Raw genomic sequence first — 26,955 nt, 5'->3', positions numbered from 1 at the left:
TTGGGAAACTGAGGCAGGATTGTAGGTTTGAGACCAATCTCAGTGACTTAATTTGTCACTTAATTTGTAACAGAGATCCTGTTTTCAAATAGAAAATAAAATAGGCCTGGGTATGTACCTTGGAGGTAGAATGCCCTTGGGTTAAATCCCCAGTACCATTAAAAAAAAAAAAGCATGAAGGACTGAGGGTATATAGCTTAACAGTAAAGCACCCTATATTTCTACCTCTAGCACTGCAAAAATGTAAACAAATAAAAGCAAGCTGGGCTTGGTGGCACATACTTGTAATCCTAGTACTTGAGAGTCGGAGACAGGAGGATTAAAGGTTTGCAGCCAGCCTCAGAAACTTAGTGAGACACTGTTTCAAAATAAAAGAATAAAATAGGACTGGGAGTCTAGCTTAATAGGTAGAATGCCCCTGGGTTCCATCCCCAATACCCATAAATAAATAAATAAATAAAAGCATCTGATTTTTTTTTAAAGTACTTTATAAAATAAATGCAGTGGAACTTCTTTGAATTATTGTAAAAAGGTGAACATAGTAAAAATAAAACACCTTATCCATGTGTTACTACCAGTAGAAGAATATGGTAGAAACAAAAGAACTACAAGTGCCTACACAGCATAAACCGCTTGACTTTACCCTTCTGGCAAATAAAATCTCTTTGGATTAAGAGAATCAAAACGTGGGAGAGCGTGGGTATTCCCCAGAGCTCTTCAGTTTCTCCATCTCCTCATCTGTTTCTGGGCTGCTTGTTGTGCATGCTTTTTCCTGGTTGCAGCTTTCCATGCCTGTCTTGGATAGCTTATTTACTCTCTCCAACAACCGTAATTTCTTCCTTTGCCACCCATCATCTGTGTCTAAAGCTTTACGCTTAGTTGTTTGTGGTGTACGAGCCGGGCTGGCTTCAGGAGCGTGAGTGTACTCTACCATTAAGGTCAGGTTGTCCACCACATCTAGAGGGTGGTTGGTGTTACACCTACTTTTAGAAATACGCTTATTTTTCAAAGAGATAACACAAGAATGAAGAAATTCACAGTCTGGAAAAAAGGTCCGTAAAGCTTGACAAAGAAAACTGTTCTCCTGGGGGTCTTTTTGGACATTCTTCTCTCCTAAACAAAACAAAGTAACAGGATCAACATATTGTTCCACAGTTCTTATCTAATTAGCTGTCAGAGTCAAGATTTCAACAAATCAAATTTATCCAAAGTGAGAATGACATGGTCATCCCAAATACCTATTTATATGCCACAGTATCTGAGTGAAAATTACAGTTAATATTTTAATACCAATAAATATAGCATATTTACTATAGTGCCATGTTCATTGTTTAGTGAGATTTAAGAGTGAGTCTTTTTACTTACGTGCTGCCTGAATTTGTGCTCTCCTTTTTTTAATTTCTTGTTTTAATCTGTTTACATCCTTTATTAATTTCTCTACTTCTCGCTCACTTTGTTCCACTTTTTTGCATGTACTCTGCAAAATAAAGGGAATAGATAAAATTCTACATTCTGTACTAGATGATCTCAGTAACAAGCATTTGTCTGGTAATATATAGTTTATAAAATACTTTCCAGATGTATTAACTTGCTTATACATGGCTTTAGCATACCAGTTATTTCCTTGATAACAAATAAGCTGAAATATTTAACTCACTTTGAAACAAAAAAATACTGTGCTACTATATGCAATTAACATTTAGAATCTCACAATAAGTCGGGTGTGGTGATGCACACTTGTAATTCCCGCACTTAGGAGGCTGAGACAGGAGGATTGCGCAGGTTTGAAGCCAGCCTCAGCTACTTAATGAGGCTCTCAGCAACTTAGTGAAATCCTGTTTCCAAATAAAGTATAAAAATAGGTCTGGAGCCGGGTGTGGTGGCGCACGCTTGTAATCCCCGCGCTTAGGAGGCAGAGACAGGAGGATCGCGCAGGTTCGAAGCCAGCCGCTAGGAGACCCTGTTTCCAAATAAAAATGTAAAAATAGGTCTGGGAGTGTAGCCCGGAGGTAGAAGGGCTTTCAGGAACCCCAGTACCACCAAAAAAAAAAAAAAAAGGTCTGGGAGTATAGCTCAAAGGTAGAAAAGTCCCTGGGTTCCACCCTCAGTACCACCAAAAAAAAAAAAAAAAGAAGCCGGGTGTGGTGGCGCACACTTGTAATCCCAGTACTTCGGAGGCTGAGACGGGAGGATCACACAGGTTCAAAGCCAGCCTCAGCTACTTAGTGAGATCTCAGTAACTTAGTGAGACCCTGTTTCAAAAGAAAATATAAAATAGGTTGGGGGTGTAGCCTGGAGGTAGAGGCCCCTGAGTTCCATCCCCAGGAACACACACACACACACACACACACACACAGTATGCATCAGGGGAAATATGGAGAACACGGCAAAGTGAGAATACTTATGTTACAAGGGTGAGATGATTGTGGGTATTTCTATTTTCTAAAATTCCTTTATTATTCATATTACATGTAATATGGAGTATTAGTACTGTATAAAGTATAAGAACCCTTTTTCTCTAAGTATGCTCTATTGAGAAGTATGGTGGTCACAGAAACATATTACTTAAGACATCCAATTAGATAGGCATGGTGACTCACCTCTATTTCCAGTACTTGGGAGGCTGAGATAGGAGGATCACAGGTTTGAGGCCAGCCTCAGCAATTTAGTAAGACCCTATTACCCCTGGGTTCCATCCCTAGTACTGCAAAAAAAAAAAAATAATAATAATAATAATAATAATAAAATAATGAAATTGGGAATGTACTTCTGAGGTAAAATGCTCCTGGGTTCAAATACACAAAGATACCCAGTTGGGGGAAACATAGCTGACAACATCCCCAGCTCTGGATCCACCTTGGTTGTGCTTAAGCCACACTTCTTTCTCTAGGGCTGTTCTAGCCAATGTCTGAGCACAGTGGGAGTGTAGTGCAAATCCATACATGTACAGCACCTCTGCTCAGTAAAGGACTAACCGTCAGCCTAGTTAAACTCTCTTCAAATGGTACTACTCCAGATTTTCCTAACCAACTATGCTCTTATCCCTTTATCCTTTCTCAGGGGTCAGACTTGCAAAATTGGTATTCTGAAGGCTCTTCCCTCTTCCAGGGATCAGAGAGCCTGTCAAGGTGGGCCTGGTGGCACGTGCTTTGTAAACCTAGTAGTTAGGAGGCTGAGACAGGAGGATCACAGGTTTGTGGCCGGCCTCAGCAAATTAGCAAAACCCTTAGCAACCTAGTGAGACCGTTCAAAGTAAAAAGTAATAATAGGACAGGGGGTGTAGCTCAGAGGTAGAATGCCCATAGGTTTAATCTCTGTACTACCAAAAGAAAAAAGAGAGAGAGAGCTCTTGCCATCCTAATCCCATCTTGATGACTACTGCCATGTTGAGAAATGTGAGTGGAAATGACATGGCAGTTCAGAGCTGTTTTCAGAGCTGTATGCATTTCCAACATCTTTCTTGCTTTTTTTCTTTTTGCCACAAGAACACACCTCAAATAAGGGCTATATCTATGACATGGACCCTGGCAGGAAGGTACATTTGAAAAAGAAATGGCTACAAACAAGATGTAATGTGAGAAAGATTAAACTTCTGATGTACACCACTGAGATTTTAGCCTTTAACACAGCAGCTAAAGGAATACTATATAAATCTGGTAAATGGCAGGTTATCCCTAAAAAGCTTCATAGTGATCAATTTAATATGAATTCTAGAAGCAGTCTTTTAAGTGCTTGATGTTAACTTACCTTCAATTCTTCTTGTAATGAAGCATACATTTCATTTATCTTATGTACCTCATTTAAAGATCCATCTTCTTCAAAAAATTCAGAACTGTAAAAATTACAATTTCCCCAGGTAAATATACTCAACTTACAAGTAGACAATACTAGAAGGAAGTACGGAGATGATAAAAAAAAAAAAATAGCCTAGTTTACTTGATTGCTTAATCAGGTCTTCCTTTTTACTTTTATTCTTCTAGTTGTATATTAATAAAATTAATTTAAAAAATAAGTAGGAAGCCGGGCATGGTGGCACATGCTTGTAATCACTGCATTTGGGAAGATGAGACAGAAGGCTAGCAGTTTGAGGACAGCCTCAGCTACTTAGAGGGGCCCTTTGCAACTCAGTGAGACCCTATTTTAAAGAATAAAAAATAAGGCTGGGGGTATAGCTCAGAGTTATAATGCCCCTGAGTTCCATCCCCCGTACTACAAAAATAAATAAATAAATAAATAAAAAGTAGGAGTAGGTTTACTGGAGAAGCAGTTGAGGAATCTTACCTGTGTTTTTGTACTGCTTTGCTAAAACCAGTAGATATACAGGAACTTGATACAGTTTTATAACCCAGTTGTTCAGACATGCCCAGGTTGGCAACCACCAAAGGTACCCTATAAAAAAGTCTGGCAAAATAGGATTTTAAAATACAGATCTAAAATAGAAAAATAGCAACAATCTGTTGGAATAGACTATCCCCACCATCACCACACACATGAGGTTAAAATGATTAATAAAATCCCCCTTTTCTTACTCTAATGACAAAGCAACTTAAAAAATTGTGAAACGTGCATGGTATGAAAAAATTGTATGAAAAAATATTTTAATGGATGTTTTAACTGATTAACTACATGTTAAAAAAAAAAAAAGGTAGTAAGTACAGCTACTCAGGAGGCAGGACTGGACAACCTAGTGACACCTTGTCTCAAAATAAAAATAGAGGAGGATTGGATTGCTCAAGTTCGAAGCCAGCCTCAGCTACTTAGTGAGGCTCTCAGCAACTTAGTGAGACCCAGTTTCCAAATAAAATAGAAAATAGGTCTGGGAGTATAGCCTGAAGGTAGAAATCCTCTGGGTTCCATCCCCAGCACCAAAAAAAAAAAAAAAAAGGAATGGGGGATGAAGTTTAATGTTTGGCAAAACATGTGAAATGCCCTCAGTCCCACTAAAAAATAGTTTGAAGCCAGCCTGGGAAAAGATTGAGACCCCCCCCCATTTTAAAAAGAAACAAGAAATTTGGATAGGGATGTAGCTCAGCTCAGTGGTAGAATGCTTGTCTAGCATGCTGGAAACCATGGATTTGATCCCCAGCACTGCAATTATTACTACTGCTACCACTAATTTTAAAAAGAAGGCACTACAGGCTTTATAGCACTCGTCCAAACATATGAAATACAAATCTGAAACTTTTGAGCACTGTCACAAGTAGAAAATTCTATACCTGATCTTATGGGACAAGTCACAATCAAACACAGGTGCAATAAAAATACTGCATATAATATATCTGTGAATTTTGGGTCCCATGTCCTAGGTGTATATGTCAATATTCCCAAACCCAAAGATGCCAGTCCCATCTGGACTGAAGCATTTCAGATAAGGGATACTCAACCATGTAATATTAAGGTTGAGTATATCCTATCTTCTATGAACAATAAAGTTAATTGGTACTCTTTTAACTTGTAATATTCCATGACAATGTAGTTTATACAGCTTAAGGGAAATATCTTTTAGAAGTTATGGCAGACCATCAAGAACTACCTTACTTCTCTCTCCAGATGTTATAGAAAAGCTGCTCAAGTACCCAGGCTTAAATTTTATATTATATCCTTATCAATCAGTGCCTAACAAATAATTTGTCCACCATAAATAGGAAATAATAGCAAATTTTCAATACTAAAATACAAGTCTTCATCCCATACAGGGCTTCTAATTTCCTTATCTAACCTTTATTTTCCCATCTGTAGCTAATTAATGGTAAGAACTTTAGAGAATGATTCTAACAGTCTAAAGCAATACTGTATGAAAATACCTGATATATTGCAAAAGAGTACTATAAAAATATTAAGTATGCCGGGCGTGGTGGCGCACGCTTGTAATCCCTGCACTTGGGAGGCAGAGACAGGAGGATCGCGCAGGTTCGAAGCCAGCCGCGCGCACTGGCTTAGGAGACCCTGTTTCCAAATAAAAATGTAAAAATAGGTCTGGGAGTGTAGCCCGGAGGTAGAAGGGCTTCCAGGAACCCCAGTACCACCAAAAAAAAAAAAAAAAAAAAAAAAATATATATATATATATATAAATAAAATATTTTTTCTATTAGCTTAAAATCCAGTATTGAGGGGGGTGGTGAATTGGCTTGTACCATCTCCCCCCCATGCCATTCTGGCATGGGGCTGTAACTATCTTCTGTATATCTATCTTTTTAATAAACTTCTTTAAATCTTAAAAAAAAAAAATCCAATATTGACTAACCAACATTTACCCTTTTTGAGGTTTATATAAGGCATGTTCCAGCCGATGAGTAGAGCAGCTTTCTGTTATTATACTTGGTGTTAAGAGCAGAAAAACAAGTTCTTGGCTTGAAAGATGCTTCTGTAAGTTTTGGTGAAGCAGTCTCTCTCTAAATGTCATTATCTGATCTGAATGACGACGGAATTTATACCAACCTACCACATTCTGAAAAAAAAATACAAAAAAAAGTTAAGACATATATCTCAACGGTTATTACTATTGCCTGTTTTATTGTAAATTAGCAATAAAAAGGAGTTTTAAAATGGTGTATATATGTGTATTACCAGGTATTGAACCCAAAACTTCACAGAGCAAATGCTCTACCACTGAGCTACATTCTCAGTTCTTTATATTTTGAAACAGTGTCTCCAAAAGTTGCCTAGGCTGGCCTCAAATGTACAATCCTCTTGCTTCATCCTCCCGAGCAGTTGTAATGACAGGCCTGTGCCACATCTTCTGATTTAATATGTGTACCGGTATTGGGAAGAGACATCAAAATCTATTAAGGTGCTGGTATTGGAAAACTGCTTTGATAATTTCCAAAATGTAAAATATAGTCAGAGCTTAGGTGCTGTGCAAGCACTCAGGCAGGGAGGGGGCTGCAGCGATTACAATGCAGAGTTCCTCTCCGTCTTTGCCCTTCATTCTAATCATTAACCTATAGTAAAAGCCTTAGAGTTGGGCTTCCTGGGTATAGGAAAGGTAAACTTTGTGTGCGGCTTCAAAGCACCCTAGTTGATGAGCAACCAATACTGCCCAATACAATAGACCCAAGGGCCAGGTAGATTCTTGACCCTTGCACTTAGTAAGTGCGCTGTCCAGAGACAAAGAGGCACCACCTAGCTAAGGAATAAGTAACTAGCCCATTGCCTTGGTAACGCTGATGAGAAAGATACCAATACAAAATCTTTTTAAGGGTTGGGGTCCCCAAAAGGGGCCGGAGTTCCATTTTTGGGCTCTCCAGCATGCAGGTTAGCATGTTGCTTTTTCCTTCTCTATTTCCTACTGATCTATTTCCTACTAATTTTGTAATAAAGATTTGTTAAAGCTGCACTAAGCTACCTGTTTTAATTTTTCTATTCAACCAACCTTAGTTGAATAAGAAAAAGAACCCCAACCATTTCAAACCGTAACAATTTGGCTCTTTTTGTGTGTGTGTGTGGTACAGGGGATGGAACTCGGGTATTCTACCTCCAAGCTCCACCCTCCAGCCCTACTTTTTATTCTTTATTTTGAAAAAGCTTTTCACTGAGTTGCAAAGGGTCTCACTAAGTATCTGAGGCTACCTGCAAATGGAGATCCTCCTGTCTCAGCCTCCCAAATGCTGGGTTACAAGCATGCACTACCATGCCCAGCTAATATGGCTCTCTTAATAGAAACATTCTGGGCATTTGGAATGCATTTAGCTAGCCGGGAGTGGTGGTGCATGCTTGTAATCCTTGCGTTTGGAAGGCGTAAACAGTAGGATTGCACAAGTTCAAAGCCAGCCTTGCTGGCTTAAGAGACCCTGTTTCCAAATATGTCTGGGAGTGTAGCCCGGACAAAGAAGGGTTCCATCCCCAGGACCACAGGGGGAAAAATGCGTTTAGTTATATGTTTATCTTGCAGTGTATCCAAATAAAGATTCTGGGCACATATAAGCAAAAAATTAGTTATATTCTTTACCTTTGCAATGTATGCAAAATGACTTTATAGCTACTTTCCAATTCAGTTAAAAGGTTACAATTTAAAGGGAAGGAAAAAATGCTTGATTTTTCTTTTTTTCTTTTGGTGGTACTGGAGGTGGAACCCAGAGGCTTTCTACCTCTGGGCTATACTCCCAGACCTATTTTATATTTTATTTGGAAACAGGGTCTCATTAAGTTGCAGAGAGCCTAAGTAGCCGAGGCTGGCTTTGAACCTGTGTGATCCTCCTGTCTCAGCCTGCCAAGCGTGGGGATTACAAACGCGTACCATGCCCGGCTAAAAATGCTTGATTTACTCTAGTTTTTTCATGGCATTTGCTATCTTGCAATCTTAATCTTAAAGTATACAGGAAAAAGAATTAATGACACTGTTTCATTTACTAGGCAATTGCTTTATCACTCAGCCTTGGAGGTTGGTTTCTAGTCTGAATAAGATAACAGCTACATCCAGGGCATGGTGGTGCATACACTTGGGAGGCAGAGACAGGAGGATCTCACAGGTTCAAAGCCAGCCTCAGATACTTAGTGAGGCTCTCAACAACTTAGTGAGACCCTGTTTCCAAATACAGTACAAAAATAGGTCTGGGAGTATAGCCCAGAGGTAGAAAAGCCCCTGGGTTCCACCCCCAGTATCATCAAAAAAAAAAAAGAAGAAAGAAAGAGATAACAACTATAATATAGCCAGGTTTGGTGCATGCCTGGAATCCAGCACTTGAAAGAGGATTGCAGGTTTATGATCAGCTTAGTGATTTAGGGAGACCCTGTTTCTGAATAAAACAGGCTGGTTGTGTAGCTTGGAGGTAGAATGCCCTGGGTTCAATCCCCTCAAAAAAAAAACAACTATAACATGCTAAAAAAAATTGTATCACTAAACCATTTAACCATCTTATATTTTTTTCCTTTTTTTTTTTTTTGGAGGGGAACATGAACAAAGGGGCATTGAGAATAAAATAGGTGTAGCTTGGAGGGGTAGAATGCCCTGAATCCAGTCCCCACTACGAAAACAAAACAAACAAAAAAAACCACCCAACTGTATAACATGCTAAAAAAAATGTGTTATTACTTAACCATCTTATTCTTTTTCCTTTTTTTTTTTTAAAAGGATACAGCAGATTGAACAAAGGGGCATTCTACTTTTGAGCTTTACCTTAGTCCTTTATTTTGAAATAAGACCTCCCTAAGTTGTTGTGGCTATCCTTGAACCTGCAATCCTTCTGTCTCAACCTGACAAGTATTGGGATTACAGGCATGTACCACCATACCAGCTCACTAAAGTGTGCGTGGGGGGGGGCACTGGGGATTTGAACCCAGAGGCCTTCTACCTCTGGGCTACACCCCCAGACCTATGTTATTTTTTAGTTGGAAACAGTCTCTCACTAATTTGCTGAAAGCCTAAGTTGCTGAGGCTAACTTCAAACCTGCAAACCCCATCTCGGTCTCCTAAGTAACTGGAATTAAAGTGTGTGCCACCACACCCAGCTAAACTATTTTTCATCTGGAAAATTCTCCCCCAACCCCAGTACTGAAAACTGAATATAGGGGTATACTACCTCTGAGCTATACCCCAAAATCCTATATTTTATTCTTTATTTTGAAGCAGGGTCTCATTAAGTTGCAGAGAGCTGCTACAGCATCTCATGCAGATCTTGAGAAAGCTCAGTCAGGGGACCAGCAAAGGCGTAGATCCCCCATGAAGTATGTCTAGCATTCCCTTCTTCAAATAATTGTTTTAGGATTATTTGGATTAATATGTATAATTGGAATTTTATGTATAAGCATTATAACTAAAATTGATGAGCAGCGGCTTGTGAGAGACTCGTACAGCAAAGATTTTTTTCCCCAAGGATAAAGTTTGGGCCAAAGATTAAGTTCAAACTGACCTTAGTTTGGGCCAATATATAAGATTCAGTTCAAGCTGGCCTTGTGATGAGACAAAGCATACTTTCTATGATTATTTAAATGTCTGCACCCTGCCCTGAAGTCTGAAAAAAACTTTCTCTGTCCTTGAAGTTCCTGTTTGCATGAGTATAAAGACTAACAGATCCTGAAAGAAAGTAATAAGAAGTAAAAAAGGAGTAAAAGACAAGCTGGAGAAGCTTTCGTCAGCATAAAGTTCGAGAAGCTGCCATCTGGTCTCGTGTGTCAGTGTCTTCTCTCTCACGACCTCGACTCTCCTCTCACCAGCACATGAACCTTGACTCTTGCTAGGGCTGGACCCCGGCAGAGAGCCTAAGTAGCTGAGGCTGGCCAAAAACCTACAGTTCTCCTGTTCTAGCCTCCCACATACTGGAATTAAAAGCATGTGTCGCCACACCCAGCTTAACTGGAAAATTCTGATTTACTGAAAACTTAGTAATTTAAACAAAGAGAAAACCATTTGATTCATACAAATTTGGAAGTTTCTGCGACTAAATTTTATTTATTTTTTTATGTGGTGCTGGGGTTTGAACCCGGGGGCATTCTATCTCTGAGATACACCCTCGGCCCAATTTTTTTCTTCATTTTGAAATAGGGTCTCACTAAGTTGTGGGGGACCTCACTAAGTAACTGAGGCTGGCTGCGAACCTACAACCCTCCAGTCTCAGTCTCCCAAGTATTGTAATTACAAGCGTGTGTCACCATGTCCGGCTGCAACTAAATTTTATATACATATATTTTTTGCTTTGGTACTTGGAATTGAACTTGGGGCATTCTACCTCTGAGCTATACCCCCACCCCTTTTTACTTTGAAAGAGGGTCTCACTACTAAATTGCTGAATTTCTTTACATTGCTAAGGCTAATCTCGAACCTGCAATTCTCCTGTCTCAGCCTCCCAAGTGCTGAGATTATAGGCATGTCCCACAATGCAGCTTAAGTCTTCTTCTTAACTAAAAGAATGTAAGTTCTAGGTAGAAAAAAGTGGTACCTTGAATAACATTTTGAAAAAAAATTCCATCTTGATCATTCATCAGCTTTTAAGTGAACACCAAATATGCTATGGAGGATTCAAATTAAGTACTGTGGAGCCGGGTGTGGTGGTGCACACTTGTAATCCAAGCAATGGGGAGGCTGAGACCAGAGGATTCTGGTTTGCGGACAGCCTCAGCTACTAAGTGAGGCCCTCTGCAACTTAGACCCTGTTTCAAATTAAGAATAAAAAATAGGGCTGGAGGTATAGCTCAGAGGTAGAATATCCCTGGGTTCTCTCCCCAGACCTGCAGAACAAAAAAGAACAAATTAAGTGCTATGTAGGAAACTGTCACTGTGGTATATAGCAATGTCTTCAGAGCTGGGTGCAGTGGCAGATGGTGAAGTCACAGCTACTTGGGAGGCTGAGGTGGGAAGATCAGTTACACCCAGGACATTGAGGCCAGTCTCGGTAAAACAGCATAGCAAGAGGCAAGACTCTGCCAAATGACTGAATGAATATAACTAGCTACGTAAGGTAACAAAAATGGATCAAGTCCTAGAGTAAATCATAAATGGGTAAGGGTGTGGAAGAGATAGAGAAGAGAAAGAGCAGTGTAGAACAGTAAAGGGAAGGGTGAGAACCACAGTCATACTTTTAATGACTAGTTTTATTTACAGAGCAACCTCTGAATTTCTGGAAAGAACACACCTTATCTGCTTTATTCGAGACCAATACTGCTTAAAACTTGTTGAAATACTATGTTTTTAGGAGCTTAAAATAATGCAAGTACTACCAACAAAGAAAAAAATCAGGAAATACCTTTTTGACACTTGAAAATATTTTCTTCAGTGCATGCTCGTTTATTTCGCCGGAAGAATTATAAAAGCTGTAAAAGTCACAAAGACATTTTGAATAAACTAGGAATTCCAGTAATTTTATTAGCAATTTTAATTTTAGTTTCTCCTAACCAAACTTCCCAACAAAAGTCCATACCTACCTGCCTGTCAAATGAAGTCCTAAAATACACAGTAGAGAAAGTTAAAAAATTAAGGATTAAGGCAGCCCTGTTGGCACACGCTTGTAATCCCAGCATTTGGGAGGCTGAGACAGGAGGATCGCAGGTTCACAGTGAACCTCAGCTACTTAGTGAGGCCCTGTTTCAAAATAAAGAATAAAAAAATAGGGCTAGGGGTGTAACTGGAGGTAAAATGTCCCTGGGTTCCATCCCCAGTACCACAATAAATAAATAAATAAATAAGGATTAAAGTGATAGAAACATGAGGCGCATATGCAACGAAAAGGACTTAGTGAGGCCTTCTGCAACTTAGTGAGACCTAGTATCAAAAATAAAGAACACAGTAGCCAGGCGTGGTGACACACACTTGTAATCACAGCATTCAGGAGGTTGAGACTAGAGGATGGCGGTTCGTGGACAGCCTCAGCTACTTAATGAGCCCCCCCCACCCCGGCAACTTAGTGGGACTCTGTTTCAAAATAAAGAATAAAAATAGGGCAGGAGGTGTAGCTTGAAGGTCGAATGTCCCTGGGTTCCATTCCCAGACCCACAAAAAGAAAGAAGGAAGAAAGGAAGGAAGGAAGGACAGACGGATGGACAAAAGAGAACTGGAGGTGTAGCTTGGAGGTAGAATGCCTCTGGGTTACATCATTAGTACTGCCAAAAAAAAAAAAAAAGAGGAAAAGGAGTGGAGAAACTTCAAGACATAAGTTTGGACATATTTGTTGTTTACCTAAAACAAACTAGCCATTAAATACAAGTATTAGAAAATAAGTCAATGCAACCACTTCAGAGTGTGGTGGTGCACACTTGTATCAGAGTACTCAGGAGACTGAGAAAGGAGGATTCCAGGTTTGAAGACAGCCTCAGCAAGTAGTGACATTCTCATCTCAAGCCCTGTTTCAAAATAAAAATTAGAAAGTAGGGCTGAGGGTACAGCTCAGAAGTAGAATGCTCCTGGGCTCAACCCCCAGTACCACCAAAAAGGAAAGAAAGAAGGAACAAAAGGAAAAAAGAAAAGGAAGGAAGGAAGAAAGGAAAAAAAAACTTAGCAAGTCTCTGTTACAAAAGAAAATATATAATAGGGCTAAGGTGTAGCTCAAAGGCGCACACACACACACACACACACACACACACACACACACACACGCATCCTTTAAGTTTTAGTTTCAATGAGTCATTTCTCAGGAACTTCCCCTAGATTCCTGAGGTAAGCAAATCAATGATTTAAGAAGAATTTTTTTTGGTACTGGGAATTTAAACCAAGGGGCATTCTACCTCCAAACTACAACCCCAGCCCTATTTTTTATTCTTTATTTTGAAAGAGGGTCTCACTGAGTTGCAGAGGGCCTCACTAAGAAGCAGAGGCTGTCCTCGAACCATGATCCTGCTGTCTCAGCCTCCCAAATGCTGGGATTACAAGCGTGCAGCACCATGTCTATCTTTTTGTTTTGTTTTTTTTCTGGTACTGGAGAGGGAACCCAGGGGCATTCTACCTCTGAGCTACATCCCATCCCTATTTTTTATTCTTTATTTGAAACAGGGTCTCACTTGCCAAGACTTTGCTGCCCACCCCATCTCGGCATCTACATGTGTGAGAATCCATGTAGTCATAGGCGATTCTCAAAGTGAGAAATAAGCCCCGAGAGAAGGTGTGGTCGCTGGCAAAAAGTATTCTCCACTCTTAGATATTCTTTCATAACTACTATTCTTTTAGTAATGATTCTTTTAACTTTCCACATGAAATTGCTCCGGTGGAAAAAAGATCAGGACTGTGAATGAAAATTGAATCCATGTCCTTCCAGTAAACTTTCAGCCTTGCTCAAATGGTAATTAGATGAGCCTTGTTCAAATGGTAATTAGAAGCAGCATTCCAGTCCACCTTCGACCTTCAATACAGCGACACCACCTGGTTAAAAATAGCTATGTCAAAACAAAGGACAAATAAAAATAGATGTGTAAAGATGAAAGAAAGAAAATATGGTGAGAATAAGAAAGTATTTTGTATGAAGAAGAGCTTATCCTGAGATTGGCCCGAATGGGAAAGAGAGAATTAGGGTAATCAAAAAAGAAAAGAAAGTTGCAGAAGGTTAGTAATAGGAATATGGATTATTAAAAGAAGGAAAATGCTCAGCTGCTAGAGAAATATATCTGACAACTAAATCTAAAGACCTCATGTTATTTCTTGGTGTTTAAACTGTGTCATGAGTTTGTTTAAGTTTTCAGACAGCAGATAGTATTGCAGACAAAATCCAGCAGACATTCATCGAAATTCCTTAAATCATCATAAAGGAACACGGATTTTCCTTAAGATAACTATATGAAAGCTGGAATCTCGGACTTCGTCCCCCATTATATATAAAGGAGGACATTGGACTAAGCCCTAGGAATGAGCTCCGAAAGGGTTAAAGAAAACTCTTAAAAAACAAACTGGATTCTTCAACAAGTGATTTTTGGGTGTGACTTTTAGCCAAATAGAAGCCTCTGCAGCTGCAAGGCCAAAGGGGGCTGGGCTCCCCGAGCACAAGGCCCACCTGAGATAATGGGACTGATTTCAAACACAAAGACCTGGAATATCCCAGGTCTTTACTTTTGTCTTGTTCAGGGTTGGTAATTTGCATGTGTATCTCTCTTTTGTACCTTGGGTGTTTTGCACTTCTTTTTACTAGAAATTCACTGGGAGAGGGGAAAATATAAAAAATCTTGTGTCCAAAATAAAGTGTTCGATTGCACAAGAAGCATCGATCCATGTCAGGTTCTTTTTAAAGCGCCGATCATAGGATTATTTTCCTAGGAAAGAACCGCTACAGATAAGAATCTGTAGAAAATCACTCTGTCCTTCCCCACCTTTACTGAGACCCTCGACCGCGAGCAAACTCGCGCCCCATTGGACTAGCTGGCTTTCAGCACTCACTGAGTTGCAGAAGCTGGCCGCGAACCATGATCCTCCTGACTCAGCCTCCCAAATGATAGGATTACAAGCGTGCACCCACACACCCAACTACCACATCCGGTTTAAGCAGAAAATCTTTAAGTAATAGTATAATTAGTGCAGGGCTACCAAACTGTTTCTGTAAAAGACCAGAGTAAATATTTTTAATCTTTGCCAGTCACATCTAATTGTTACTGCATATTCTTCTATTTTAAAATCTTTAAAAAGTAAAATAAGCATTCTCAGACCAAAGGCCATATAAAAACAGCTCTATTTTCCCTATCCTTGTATTAATGCATAAAACTAGGTATTAAAATTTATTCAACCTAGACTCTAAAAAGTGTGGTCAAAGACTTTGTGACATATTCATCAATATTATTTATAACAAGAAAGGAACAGAACTGAACTCAAACTCTAGTGGGGTAGGGATACATTCCAGGGTAGAGTACATGCACGGCCCTGGCTTCTATCTCCAACACAGCAAAAAAAGAAAGAGAGAAATTCTGATTCTTTGTTTCTGCCCTTCCATTAACTAGTTCTGGGGCATTAATAGAAACCTTTTAGACCTCAGTTTGTTTTTAAATGAAAATAAAGTGTGCAGAAGTAACCTTGTGAATAAGAGTACTTAAAAGTGGCTCTCCTTATGTCTCCCTCTCTTAATCCTGTTAAGAGCTAAGCGCTCAGCATTACTGGATCAAATGATTTCTGCAGTTCAGCTGACCTGATTATTAATGTAATAGTCAAAGATACTGAATCACTTTTCATTCTCCCTCTTCATCTTTTTTGCTGGTCCAGAATGCTTCTCAAGAAAACCCTTTTTATGATTCTTCACTAAGAATCTCTCAAGTCACTCAATACATTTTCTTAGTATGTCCATTGTATACTAAGTCACTGTATGAGGTATAACTTTTCCTAGTACATCAGTTTAAGACCACACCATGCCATTTTCTGCTATTCCCCCAAAATAGATCTTTCTTACCTAACCATGTGTTCCACTGTGTAACTGTTACACGGCCTTAGAGATGTGTATGTAGACAGTATGACTGAGATAGTAATGATTTTTCTTTTGTGGTTTGTATAAATCATAAAACTATTTCATTAAAATTACACCATGTTGTGATGACATGTGTTTGCTTTGTAAAAACCCAATTACTTGTATACTTTTCTATGTGTATGTGGTAACTTCAAAAGAAGTTGAACAAATACACATTAGAAGTACCAGTTCTATCATTATTTGTAGGACTAAGCTCAAGCTTTCACTCCAGAAAAGCAATAGGAAACAGGTTAGAAAAGTATATAACTGGTCACAGACAGAAGATAACAAAAAATTTTGAGTAAGGAAACAGTAATTAAAGTGTAATCCAAGGGTTAAAAAAAAAAGGCTGCTACTGATGTATAGGAACACGTCACTCAGAGTGCTTACAATCTGCAATAAGGTGAGCAGGAGTGAGGAGGATAAGCAATCCTCCGGGTAAACTCGTCCTTGGAGAGGCAGTGGAAACCAGCACAAGTCAGCAGTATACTAACAGAATGGCTACAGACAGGCTTGACATGCATGAGTACATTTTCAGGTATTTAAAAAAATCCCTGAGCTGGGTGCGGTGGGCATGCCTGGGGAAGTACTTGGGATACTGAGACAAGAGGATCGCAGGTTCATAGCCAACCTCAGCAACTTAGCCAGGCTCTCAGCTATCTAGTGAAAATTTGTTTCCAAATAAGAAATAAAATTGGGCTGGGGGTATGGCTTGGAATAGAACGCTCTGGGTTCAATCCCCAGTATGTTAAAAAAAATAAAAAATAAAAGCCCTATGTAATTGGTCCCTAAGATCCTCACCTGCAGAGAATTAACTGTTACAATGGATAGTTTACTGGCTCTTACTACTACTGCTACTCACCTAAACAGCCGGTAGCATGGAATATATTTCTGAATGTCTAGAAAAAAGAGAATTTTTAGTTACGATGATGACATTAATTATTTGAATAACATACTGAGCATTTGCTTCATGCTAGGCAGTACTTAATCATCGATTATCTCATTTAATCTGTACAACAAGCCTATGAGACAGATGCCATCATTCTTCCCCTTTCAAGATAATGTAATAGGCAAAGAGAGATCAAGGTGTTCCTCATGTTAGTGGTAGGGCCAAAATTCAAACCTCAGGTTTCACTTGGAATTACAATATATCCCATCTAAACACTGGTTTAATAACTATACCACAAAAGACAAGTTCAAAGTTGCTACATTTTCCAAGTACTAAAAAGTTTATGCTCAAAAATTTTTTTTCTGGTGGTACTAGGGGTAAAACCCAGGGGCTTTTCTACTTCCGAGCTATACTCCCAGACTTATTTTATACTTTATTTGGAAACAGGGTCTCACTAAGTTGCTGAGAGCCTCACTAAGTAGCTGAGGCTGGCTTCGATCCTGTACGATCCTCCTGTCTCAGCCTCCCAAGCGCTGGGATTACAAGCATGAGCTGCCATGCCGGGGTTATGATCTAAATTTACCTAAATGTTAAAACATATCTGTTAAAGGGGTTCTCTTTTGTTATTCCAAGTAGTTGTTTCATAAAAGTTCTAATAAATGTTATCTATAAACTAAAACCAAAACAAACTCCAACTCTGTGTGTGTTACTGTTACTGGGAATTAAACCCAGGGGCAATCTACCTCAACTACATCCCAGCCCTTTTTATTTTTTGTTATGAAACGGTCTCACTAGGTTGCTGAGACTCTTACCAAGTTGCTGAGACTGGCTGCAAACCTGCAATCCTCCCATCTCAGTCTTCCAAGTACTGGGATGACAGGTGTGCACCACCACACCGGCTTAAACCCCAACTTGTGTGTGTGTGTGTGTGTGTGTGTGTGTGTGTGTGTGTGTGTGTGTGTGTGTTACTGCGGATGGAACCCAGGGGCATTCTACCTTGGAGTTATACCCCCAGCTCTATTCTTCCATTCTTTATTTTGAAACAGGGTCTCACTGAGTTGCAAAGTGCCTCACTTTGCATGAACCTCCTGTCTCAGCCTCCCAAATGCCACCATGTCCAGCTCATTTAACATCTTTTGTAATCAAGAAATGCAGATTAAGGACTAGAGGTATAGCTCAGTGCACTAAACCCTGGGTTTCATCCCCAGCAACACCAAAGTACTACTACTACTAATAATAATAATAATAATTGCTTTTTTCACTTAAAAGGTTGGCAAAAATTAAAATATCTGAGCCAGGAATGGTGGCACATACCTGTAACCCCAGTACTTGGGAGGCTGAGAGAGGATGACTGAAGATTCAAGGCTTAACCTAGCCATACAACAGGATATATACAGCCATTAGAAAGAATGCATAATTATAAACAAGGCAAATTTTACCAGCTTTCCAAGTAGTCACAACAACTCAGGAGGCTGAGGCAGGAAGACTGCTTGCTAAGGTCCAGGAACCTTACTAAGGCTAGTCAGGACAATACAGCAAGGCCCTAGTCTTAAAAAAAAAAAAAAAATAATACCCTAATACATAGTAATGCCATATCTAGGAATTGACACAGAGAAATCCAGTATTTATGTACAAGGACATTTTATGATAATGAAAAACTGGAAGCCAGGCACAGTGGTAGACTGTTATCCCAATACTTGACAGGCTGAAACACGAGGATCTCAGGTTCAAGGACAGATTCAGCAATCTAACGAGATCCTGTTTCAAAGTATAAAATAAAATAGGGCTGAGGATATAATTCAGATGTAGAAAACCCCTGAATTCAAATCCCTGTCTCTGTTTCTCTCTTTCTATACACATGCATGCGTACACATGCGTGCACACACACACAAACACACACACTGAAATTAGCTAATTATAATTTATTTAAAGGATAACAAAGAAAAGGCACAGTGGAATACACTGAAGTTATGAAAATGTTATTACAGAGGGTTATAACTTGGGAAATGGTCATAACACTATATGTCATGATGTCAAACTTTATGAAGTACACCACCGATTCAGTTAAAAATATATTTTAATAGAAAATATATATGTATGTATTTATAATTATATAAATATATTTTAGTTTGCCAGGCATGGTCGCACACGCTTGGGAGGCTGAGACAGAAGGATTGTGCAGGTTCAAAGCCAGCCTCAGCTTCTTAGTGAGGCTCTCAGCAACTTAGTGAGACTTGTTTCCAAATAAAATATAAAATAGGTTTGGGGGTGTACCCCGGGGGTAGAAAGTCCCTGGGTTCCATCCCAGTACCACAAATGTAAGTAAATAAATAAAAATATATGTGTGTGTATACACACACACACACACACACACACACACACACACACAGTCTTTTTAAAGTAAAATGTATTTTATATGAAAAAGTACACACACACACACACACACAGCACAGCCCTGGGAGGCTGAGACAGGAGATTTGCAGGTTCGAAGCCAGCCTCAGCTACTTAGTGAGGCCCTCTGCAACTTAGTGAGACCCTGTTTCAAAATCAAGAATAAAAGCTGGTGTGGTGGTGCACACTTGTAATCCCAGCATTCGGGAGGCTGAGACCAGAGGATCGTGTTTCATGGACAGCCTCAGCTACTTAGTGAGGCCCTCCACAACTTAGTGAGACCCTATTTCAAAATAAAGGATAAAAAATAGGGTAGTGGGTATAGTTCCGAGGTTGAATGCCCCTGGGTTCCATCCTCAGACCTGCAAAAAAAAAGGATAAAAATAGGGCTGAGGAGCCAGGCATGGTAGTGCACACTTGTAATCCCAGCATTTGGGAGGCTGAGACAGGAGGATCACAGTTCAAGGACAGCCTCAGCTACTTAGTGAGGCCCTTTGCAACTCAGTGAGACCGTTTCAAAATAAAGAAAAAAAAAAAAAAAAAAACCAAAAAAAAAAAAAAAAGGGTTGAGGTTGTTGCTTGGAGGTAGAATGCCCCTAGGTTCCATCTCCAGTACCACACACACACACACACATATACACAAAAACAGGGCTGAGGGTGTAGCTTGGAATATCATACCACAAAACACACACACACACACACACACACACACACACACACAGCATATAGGTTAAAATATGCCTAGAAAAACTTAGGTAATCACAAAAGTATTTTAAGGACCCCCTTTTAACTAAAAGAATATCCGCCAACAGCTGTTTCCTTCTAGTTTCCCTGCAGCAATTTTATCTGCATCCTATAACTCATACTATATCAATGGTTATAATTTTAACTGAAAATGAATGGAATATATTATTTGGAATTCTGCTTTAAAAATTAGCATATATATTTTTTTAGCCAGGCGTGGAGATACACACTTGTAATCCCAGCATTTGTAAGGCTGACACAGGAGGATCCAGGTTCATGGCCAGCCTCGGCTACTTAGGCCCTTTGCAACTCAGTGAGACCCTTTTCAAAATAAAGAATAAAAAGTAGGGCTGGAGTATAGCTCAGAGGTAGAATGTCCGTGGGTTACATTTCCATTCCCAGTACTGCCAAAAAAAATTAGTGAGTGTGTGTGTGTGTGTGTGTGTATATATATATACACACACATATACATATATATATATGTGTGTTTTATACACACACACACACACACACACACACACACACACACACAATTAAAAAATAATGGCTAGGTACGTGCTACATGCCTATAACCCTAACACTTGGGAGGCTGACAGGAGGATTGCAGGTTCAAGGCCAGCCTGGATAATGTTATGAAACCCCATTTCAAAATAAAATAGGCCTGCCAGGTGTGGTGGCGCACACTTGTAATCCCCGCGCTTGGGAGGCAGAGACAGGAGTATCGCGCAGGTTCGAAGCCAGCCGCGCGCGCTGGCTTAGGAGACCCTGTTTCCAAGTAAAAATGTAAAAATAGGTCTGGGAGTGTAGCCTGGAGGTAGATGGGCTTCCAGGAACCCCAGTACCACCAAAAAAATAATAAATAAATAAATATAAATAAAATAGGCCAAGGGTGTAGCTTAGAGTTAGTATGCCACTGGTTTCAATCCCCAGTACCACAAAAACTAATAATTTATGCTGATCCCTTTCAGCATAAACTATCAAAAACAGACACAGAAATAAGTGACTCACCAATTGTATAAACAACTTCCACATCATCCATTTGGGAGTCAGTAATACTATTCTTGGCTTCACCTTTCACTTCCCCAAGGAGAAAACCTTCCTAGGAGAACAAAAATAAGCAGAATATGGGATCCACTGAAAGAACTTTTGCCCAATTTCTTTATTAACCCATATTTTCTAAGTATTTTTCAATGTATACAAGTGTGTGATACTCGTGTGTGGGGGGGTTAATGAATGACCTCAGGTGCTTCCAGTTTAATTGGAAAACATGAATTTAAAAATGAGTAGAAGCTGGGCGTGGTGGCGCACGCTTGTAATCCCTGTGCTTGGGAGGCTGAGACAGGAGGATCGCACAGCTTCGAAGCCAGCCTCAGCTACTTAGTGAGGCTCTCAGCAACTTAGTGAGACCCTGTTTCCAAATAAAACAGAAAATTGGTCTGGGAGTATAGCCTGGAGGTAGAAAGCCTCTGGGTTCCACCTCCAGTACCACAAAAATAAAATAAAATAATAAAAATGAGTAGAATCCAGTAATCCCAGTATTCGGGAGGTCGAGACAGGAGGATTGCAGATCGAGGACAGCCTCAGCTATTACTTAGTGAGGCCCTTTGCAACTCAGTGAGACTCTGTTTCAAAATAAAGACTAAAAAAATAGGGCTGGGAGTGTTGATTAGAGGTAAAATGTCCCTGAATTCCATCCCCAGTACCACCAAAAAAAAAAAAAAAAAAAAAGAAGAAGAAAAAAAAAACAAATGAGATAATAAAGACCACTGTGACTTTAAGGAGAAAGAGATTAACAAGGCCTGAAAGAGCTGGAGAAGTCCCTGTGGAAGAAGGGAGAATGGAGCTGACTTTAAATGGCTGGGCAATAATTTGTGTAGGCAAAGCTTGAATCACTTAATACAACTGGGTGCATGAAAGGCTTAAAGCCAGTAACTGGCACACAGTGTCTGAGGAACTAGTGCTGTTGTTTGCTTTGGAACAGAAGGCTTCCATTTGTAAAGAAGATAGACCAGTGATGAAACATCCTGTATGACTTGCCAGGGAATTGGCATTTAACCCCAAGTGCTTCTAGGAGTCAGTGGAGGTTTCACAACTATGAAATGACACAATGATCAGTGTTTTCAGATTTTAAATTGTGCAAAATGTTAAACATTGTGTAAAATACGAAAGATTGAAATTTGGAACTCAATTTGAGTCTAAAAGGGGTGCTGTAAGCCTGATTCTTTTAAAAATATAAGTATTTCGCCATAGCAGTGGTGATTTCATTGTATTTCTGAATATTCAATTATTCCTTTAGGTGGACTGAGACCCAGTGTGCTTCATGATGAAATTTTATCTTTTTAAATTTTATCTTCATGATGAAATTTTATCTTTTTAAAATTAACTATGTCTGCACCAAAGAAATGTTTATATGATGTCTTTACTGGAATCCAGAACTGTACACTTTAGTATTGACTTTAATATTCACAAGGATAAAGCCGGGTGTGGTGGCGCACACTTGTAATCCCAGTACTTGGGAGGCTGAGACAGGAGGATCTCGCAGGTTCGAAGCCAGCCTCAGCTACTTAGTGAGGCCCTCCACAACTTAGTGAGACCTTGTTTCCAAATAAAATATAAAAGGGGTCTGGGGGAGGCCGGGCGTGGTGGCGCAGGCTTGTAATCCCCGCGCTTGGGAGGCGGAGACAGGAGGATCGCGCAGGTTCGAAGCCAGCCGCGCTGGCATAAGAGACCCTGTTTCAAAAATATAAAATAGGTCTGGTAGTGTAGCCCGGAGGTAGAAGGGCTTCCAGGAACCCCAGTACCACCAAAAAAAAAAAAAAAAAAGGGGGGTCTGGGGGTGTGGCCCAGAGGTAGAAGGCCCCTGGATTTCATCCCCAGCACCACCACCAAAAAAAAAAAAAAAAAAAAAAAAAAAATCACAATGATAAAAAGAGAAAAGCAGGAGAGACAATGCAAGCCCAACTATCTAGGAAACTAGCGTTTAAAGTTAAGCTGGGCATGGTGGCGCAGCTTTGTAATCCCAGTACTTGAGAGACTGAAGAGGATCACAGGTTCATCAAGGCCAGCCTCAGCTACTTAGTGAGGCCCTCCTGAGACCCCGTTTCAAAAATAAATAGTGGGAGGGAATGGGCTAAATAAGTGATATATCCATGTAGTACTCTACCATCGTGTACCCCATTAAAATGTAACAACAATGCACCAATAAAAAAATAAAGAACAAAAAAAAAATAGGGCTAGCAGTGTAGCTCGGAGGAAAAATGCCCCTGGGTTCAATCCCCAGAATTGCAAAAATGAATAAAAATAAAAGTTCTGAGAAACCAGGGTCTCTCTAATACGAAGGCACAGAATTTCCCAAGGGTCTTAATTATTTTACTTCAGAAAGTTTTAGCTTTCTATATTTTGTATATTTTTTATTTAAATTTTTGGTGGTACTGGGGTTCCTGGAAGCCCTTCTACCTCCGGGCTACACTCCCAGACCTATTTTTTTTTTTTTTGGAAACAAGGTCTCACTAAGTTGTGGAGGGCCTCACTAAGTAGCTGAGGCTGGCTTCGAACCTGCGCGATCCTCCTGTTTCTGCCTCCCAAGTGCGGGGATTACAAGCATCCGCCACCACGCCCGGCTTGTCAGATAATTTAAATGTTTGCTTGCCTAGCTTCAAAACCACTAGGTGATGTTAAGTAAAGTAGAGTATGTGTGTGTGTGTACACACACATACACCATACATATACAGAGCCGGGCATGGTGGCGCACGCTTGGAATCCCCGCGCTTGGGAGGCAGAGACAGGAGGATCGCGCAGGTTCGAAGCCAGCCGCGCGCGCTGGCTTAGGAGACCCTGTTTCCAAATAAAAATGTAAAAATAGGTCTGGGAGTGTAGCCCAGGGGTAGAAGGGCTTCCAGGAACCCCAGTACCACCACCAAAAAAAAATTATCTGACAGCTGGGGGTAAATTCAAGTTAAATGATAACCAAAGGCCTTAGAAAAGGAACTAGCTGAGGCCTTGCAATTTGTTAACAAACTTGGCAGCACCTCAAACCTTGATGTAGCAATTGTCTGATACATCAAGCTCAGGTTTTTCATTCACTAAGCTCCTGCCCCCAGACAGCCACTGGTCTGCAACCTCTGTCTGTATTCCCTTGCCGTCCTTCCCCTCGACAAACGTGCCCAGGCGCTGCCCGGCGTGAAAAAGCGCACGTCCGTCTGCGTGGACGCGGGCGGGTCGCCGGGGGAGTCAAGTTCTCCGCAGTCGCCCAGCTCTGCCCGCCGGGTCCCAGCGGGGCCGGGCGGAGAGGGCGTCGGAGGCGAGGGAGGGCCGGCGGGCGGGCGGGGAGAGAGGCTGCGCCCGGCTCACCGTGTCCGAGTCGGTGTTGAGGTGCTGGAAAGAGAGCGCGCCCAGCACAAAGCCGGACAGCACCGCCGACGTGCTCTCGCCCTCCATGCTGCCGCGACGCCCGGCGCGGGGGGCGGGACGTGACGCTGACGCTGCGCGGCGGGGCGGAGTCACGGGTGGGCGGGGTCGGGGAGGGGCGGGGCCTGCGGCGGGCGGCGCGGGCGCCCTCTGTCGGCGAGGCGGTGGCAAAGCGTGCTGCAGGCCCGCGGTTTTGCTTGCTTGGCTCTGGCACCTCTGCTGAGGAGGCTGACAGGCAAGCTTTTCAGGGCCAGCTGCTGCCCAGCGACCTGTGACACATCTGCAAAACCATCAGAGTGAACACGGTGGACAGGGTCATTTTAAAACCATGGTTACAAGGATAAAAGAATAGATTAGCAATTTTTTGTTGTGGTACCGGAGAGTGAACCCAGGAGTTTTCTACCTCCGATCCACACCCCCAGCCCTATTTTTAACTCCTTATTTTGAAACAGAGTCTCACTAAGTTGCAGAGGACCTAAACAGTCGAGGCTGACCACGAACCCGCGATCCTCCTGTCTCAGCATCCCAAGTACTGGGATCACCAGCTTGCGCTACCATGCCCTGCTACTCAGCAACATTTTATCACAGTGGATATGATAGCTTTTATGATTTTCAAACTGGATTATGCTGCACTTTTTCTATCGAACTTTCTGGAATACTAATAATCATTTATAGCATTATATTTTCTAGAATATTCCAATGATTTCATATGCCTGTGGGGACAGGGGTTATAGTTTGGGTTATTTTGTTTGTTTGTTTGTTTGCTTGCTTGCTTGCTTGCTGGCTTGCTTTTAGAAAATTAAGGACTCATGCCAGGCGTGGTGGTGCACGCTTGTAATCCCAGCATTCGGGAGGCTGAGATGGAAGGATCGGGGTTCGCAGACAGCCTCACCTACTTAGTAAGGCCCTATGCAACTCAGTGAGAACTTTAGGGCAGGGGGTGTAGCTCAGAGGTCGAATGCCCCTGGGTTTCATCCCCAGACCCGGAAAGAAAGAAAGAAAGAAAGAAAGAAAGAAAGAAAGAAAGAAAGAAAGAAAGAAAGAAAGAAAGAAAGAAAGAGAGAGAGAAAGAAAGAAAGAAAGAAAGAAAGAAAGAAAAGAAAAGAAAATTAAGGACTCAGTCTAAGGAATACACCGCTTTTTAACGTTCTGACAGTTTAATGATAGGCATAATCATACTATGTTGGATCATTTGACATAAATAGTAAAGTGTGTGGGAAGACTATAGCTCAGAAATATATTTTGCACATGCAAATGTGAAAAGCTATGGTTGTGTGTGTGTAAGTGTGTATGTGAGGACATGTATGCCTTTGTATGGTACGGGGGCTCTACCAGGGACCCAGAAGCACTCTACTTCTGAGATACACTTCCAACTCCTTTTATTTTTTATTTGGAAATAGGATATAGCTGTTGTTGAGTCCTGAGTCCTCCAACCTGCTATCTTCCGGTCTCAGTCTCCCAAATGCTGGGGTTACAAACCATTCGCCATCCCCTGATAAAAGCTTCTTTTTTTTTTTTTCAGTACTGGGGATGGAACCCAGGGGCATTCTACCTCCGAGCTACACCCCCCGCCTTATTTTTATTCTTTCGTTTGAAACAGGGTCTCACTGAGTTGCAAAGGGCCTCACTAAGTAGCTGAGGCTGTCAGCAAACTACCACCCTCATGTCTCAGCCTCCCAAATGTTGGGATTGCAAGTGTGCTCCACCACACCCAGCTCAAAGCTAATTTTTAAATAACTGAAAATTGAGAAAGTATCAGAATACTGGGTGGAGTTAGTATTGCATATATAGACATTTTTTGGTATTATTGTGCTGCAGCCCTGTCTGGCTAAATAACATTGAATGATTATCAGTTTCATAAAGTTAAGTTTATTGCTTCCATTTCAGCAAAATCACCTCTGATATAAAAGACATTTTCAAGCCGGGCATGGTGGTGCACTCCTGTAATCCCTGTAATGTAGTGAGACTTTCATCAGCCTAGTGAAACCCTGTTTCAAAATAAAAATAAAAAAGGGATGGAGGTGCAGCTCGGGGGTAGAATGCCTCTGAGTTCAATCTCTGGTAACACACACACACACACACACACACACACACACACACACACACACACACATAGCCTAGATGGCAAAAAAAAAAAAGATCAGCTGTACTTCATCAAAATTTAAAACATCTGGCTGGGTGTGGTGGCCCATGCTTGTAATCCCAGTAATTGGGAGGCTGAAACAGGAGGATCACAGGTTCTAGGATAGCCTTAGGAAGTAGTACAACTCTCATCAACCTAGTGAGACCCTGTTTCAAGATAAAAATAAAATAGGGCTAGGGGTCATAGCTCAGAAGTAGAATGCTCCTGGACTCAATCCACAGTACTACACACACACACACACACACACACACACACACACCAAAGCATAAGATTAAAATGAAACTCTGCTAAATCCATTTCTAAGGTTGTAGACACACAGATGACTTTACTGAAGTTCCAGGAAAATCTTAATACGCATCTTTGTGATTACATTCCAATATGTCATCGTTCCATTCTGTTAAATAGGTATAAGGAAAGTTGCACAGCTCTTCGAGGATCCGCTCTACATGATGACCACCAGGGGGCGCTGTGATAGTAGCTGTGAAAGCCTTAGGATGAGGACTGCAGAGGTATTATGTAAAAATAGCTAATAGAATCTAATC

At 40.8% G+C, this 26,955-nt stretch overlaps 1 protein-coding gene across 1 annotated transcript; it reads right to left on the bottom strand.

The window, feature by feature from the left end:
- Positions 1–679: 679 nt before the first annotated feature.
- On the bottom strand, positions 680–24,300 carry ABRAXAS1 (abraxas 1, BRCA1 A complex subunit; the record flags this gene model as incomplete). The annotated part of the gene is made up of 9 exons (XM_080697551.1): positions 680–1,113; positions 1,366–1,477; positions 3,748–3,832; positions 4,282–4,401; positions 6,255–6,448; positions 11,679–11,745; positions 16,702–16,738; positions 20,872–20,962; positions 24,214–24,300. The coding sequence occupies 9 exons, from the start codon at positions 24,298–24,300 to the stop codon at positions 680–682; spliced, it is 1,227 nt and encodes a 408-aa protein (XP_080553677.1).
- Between the last annotated feature and the right edge of the window lie 2,655 nt (positions 24,301–26,955).

The sequence above is a fragment of the Muscardinus avellanarius genome (assembly GCF_963383645.1).
Source record: "Muscardinus avellanarius genome assembly, chromosome: 6".
Taxonomy (NCBI): domain Eukaryota; kingdom Metazoa; phylum Chordata; class Mammalia; order Rodentia; family Gliridae; genus Muscardinus; species Muscardinus avellanarius.
The sequence above is the reverse complement of the archived record's forward strand: the minus strand, read 5'-3'. Positions and strand labels throughout refer to the sequence as shown.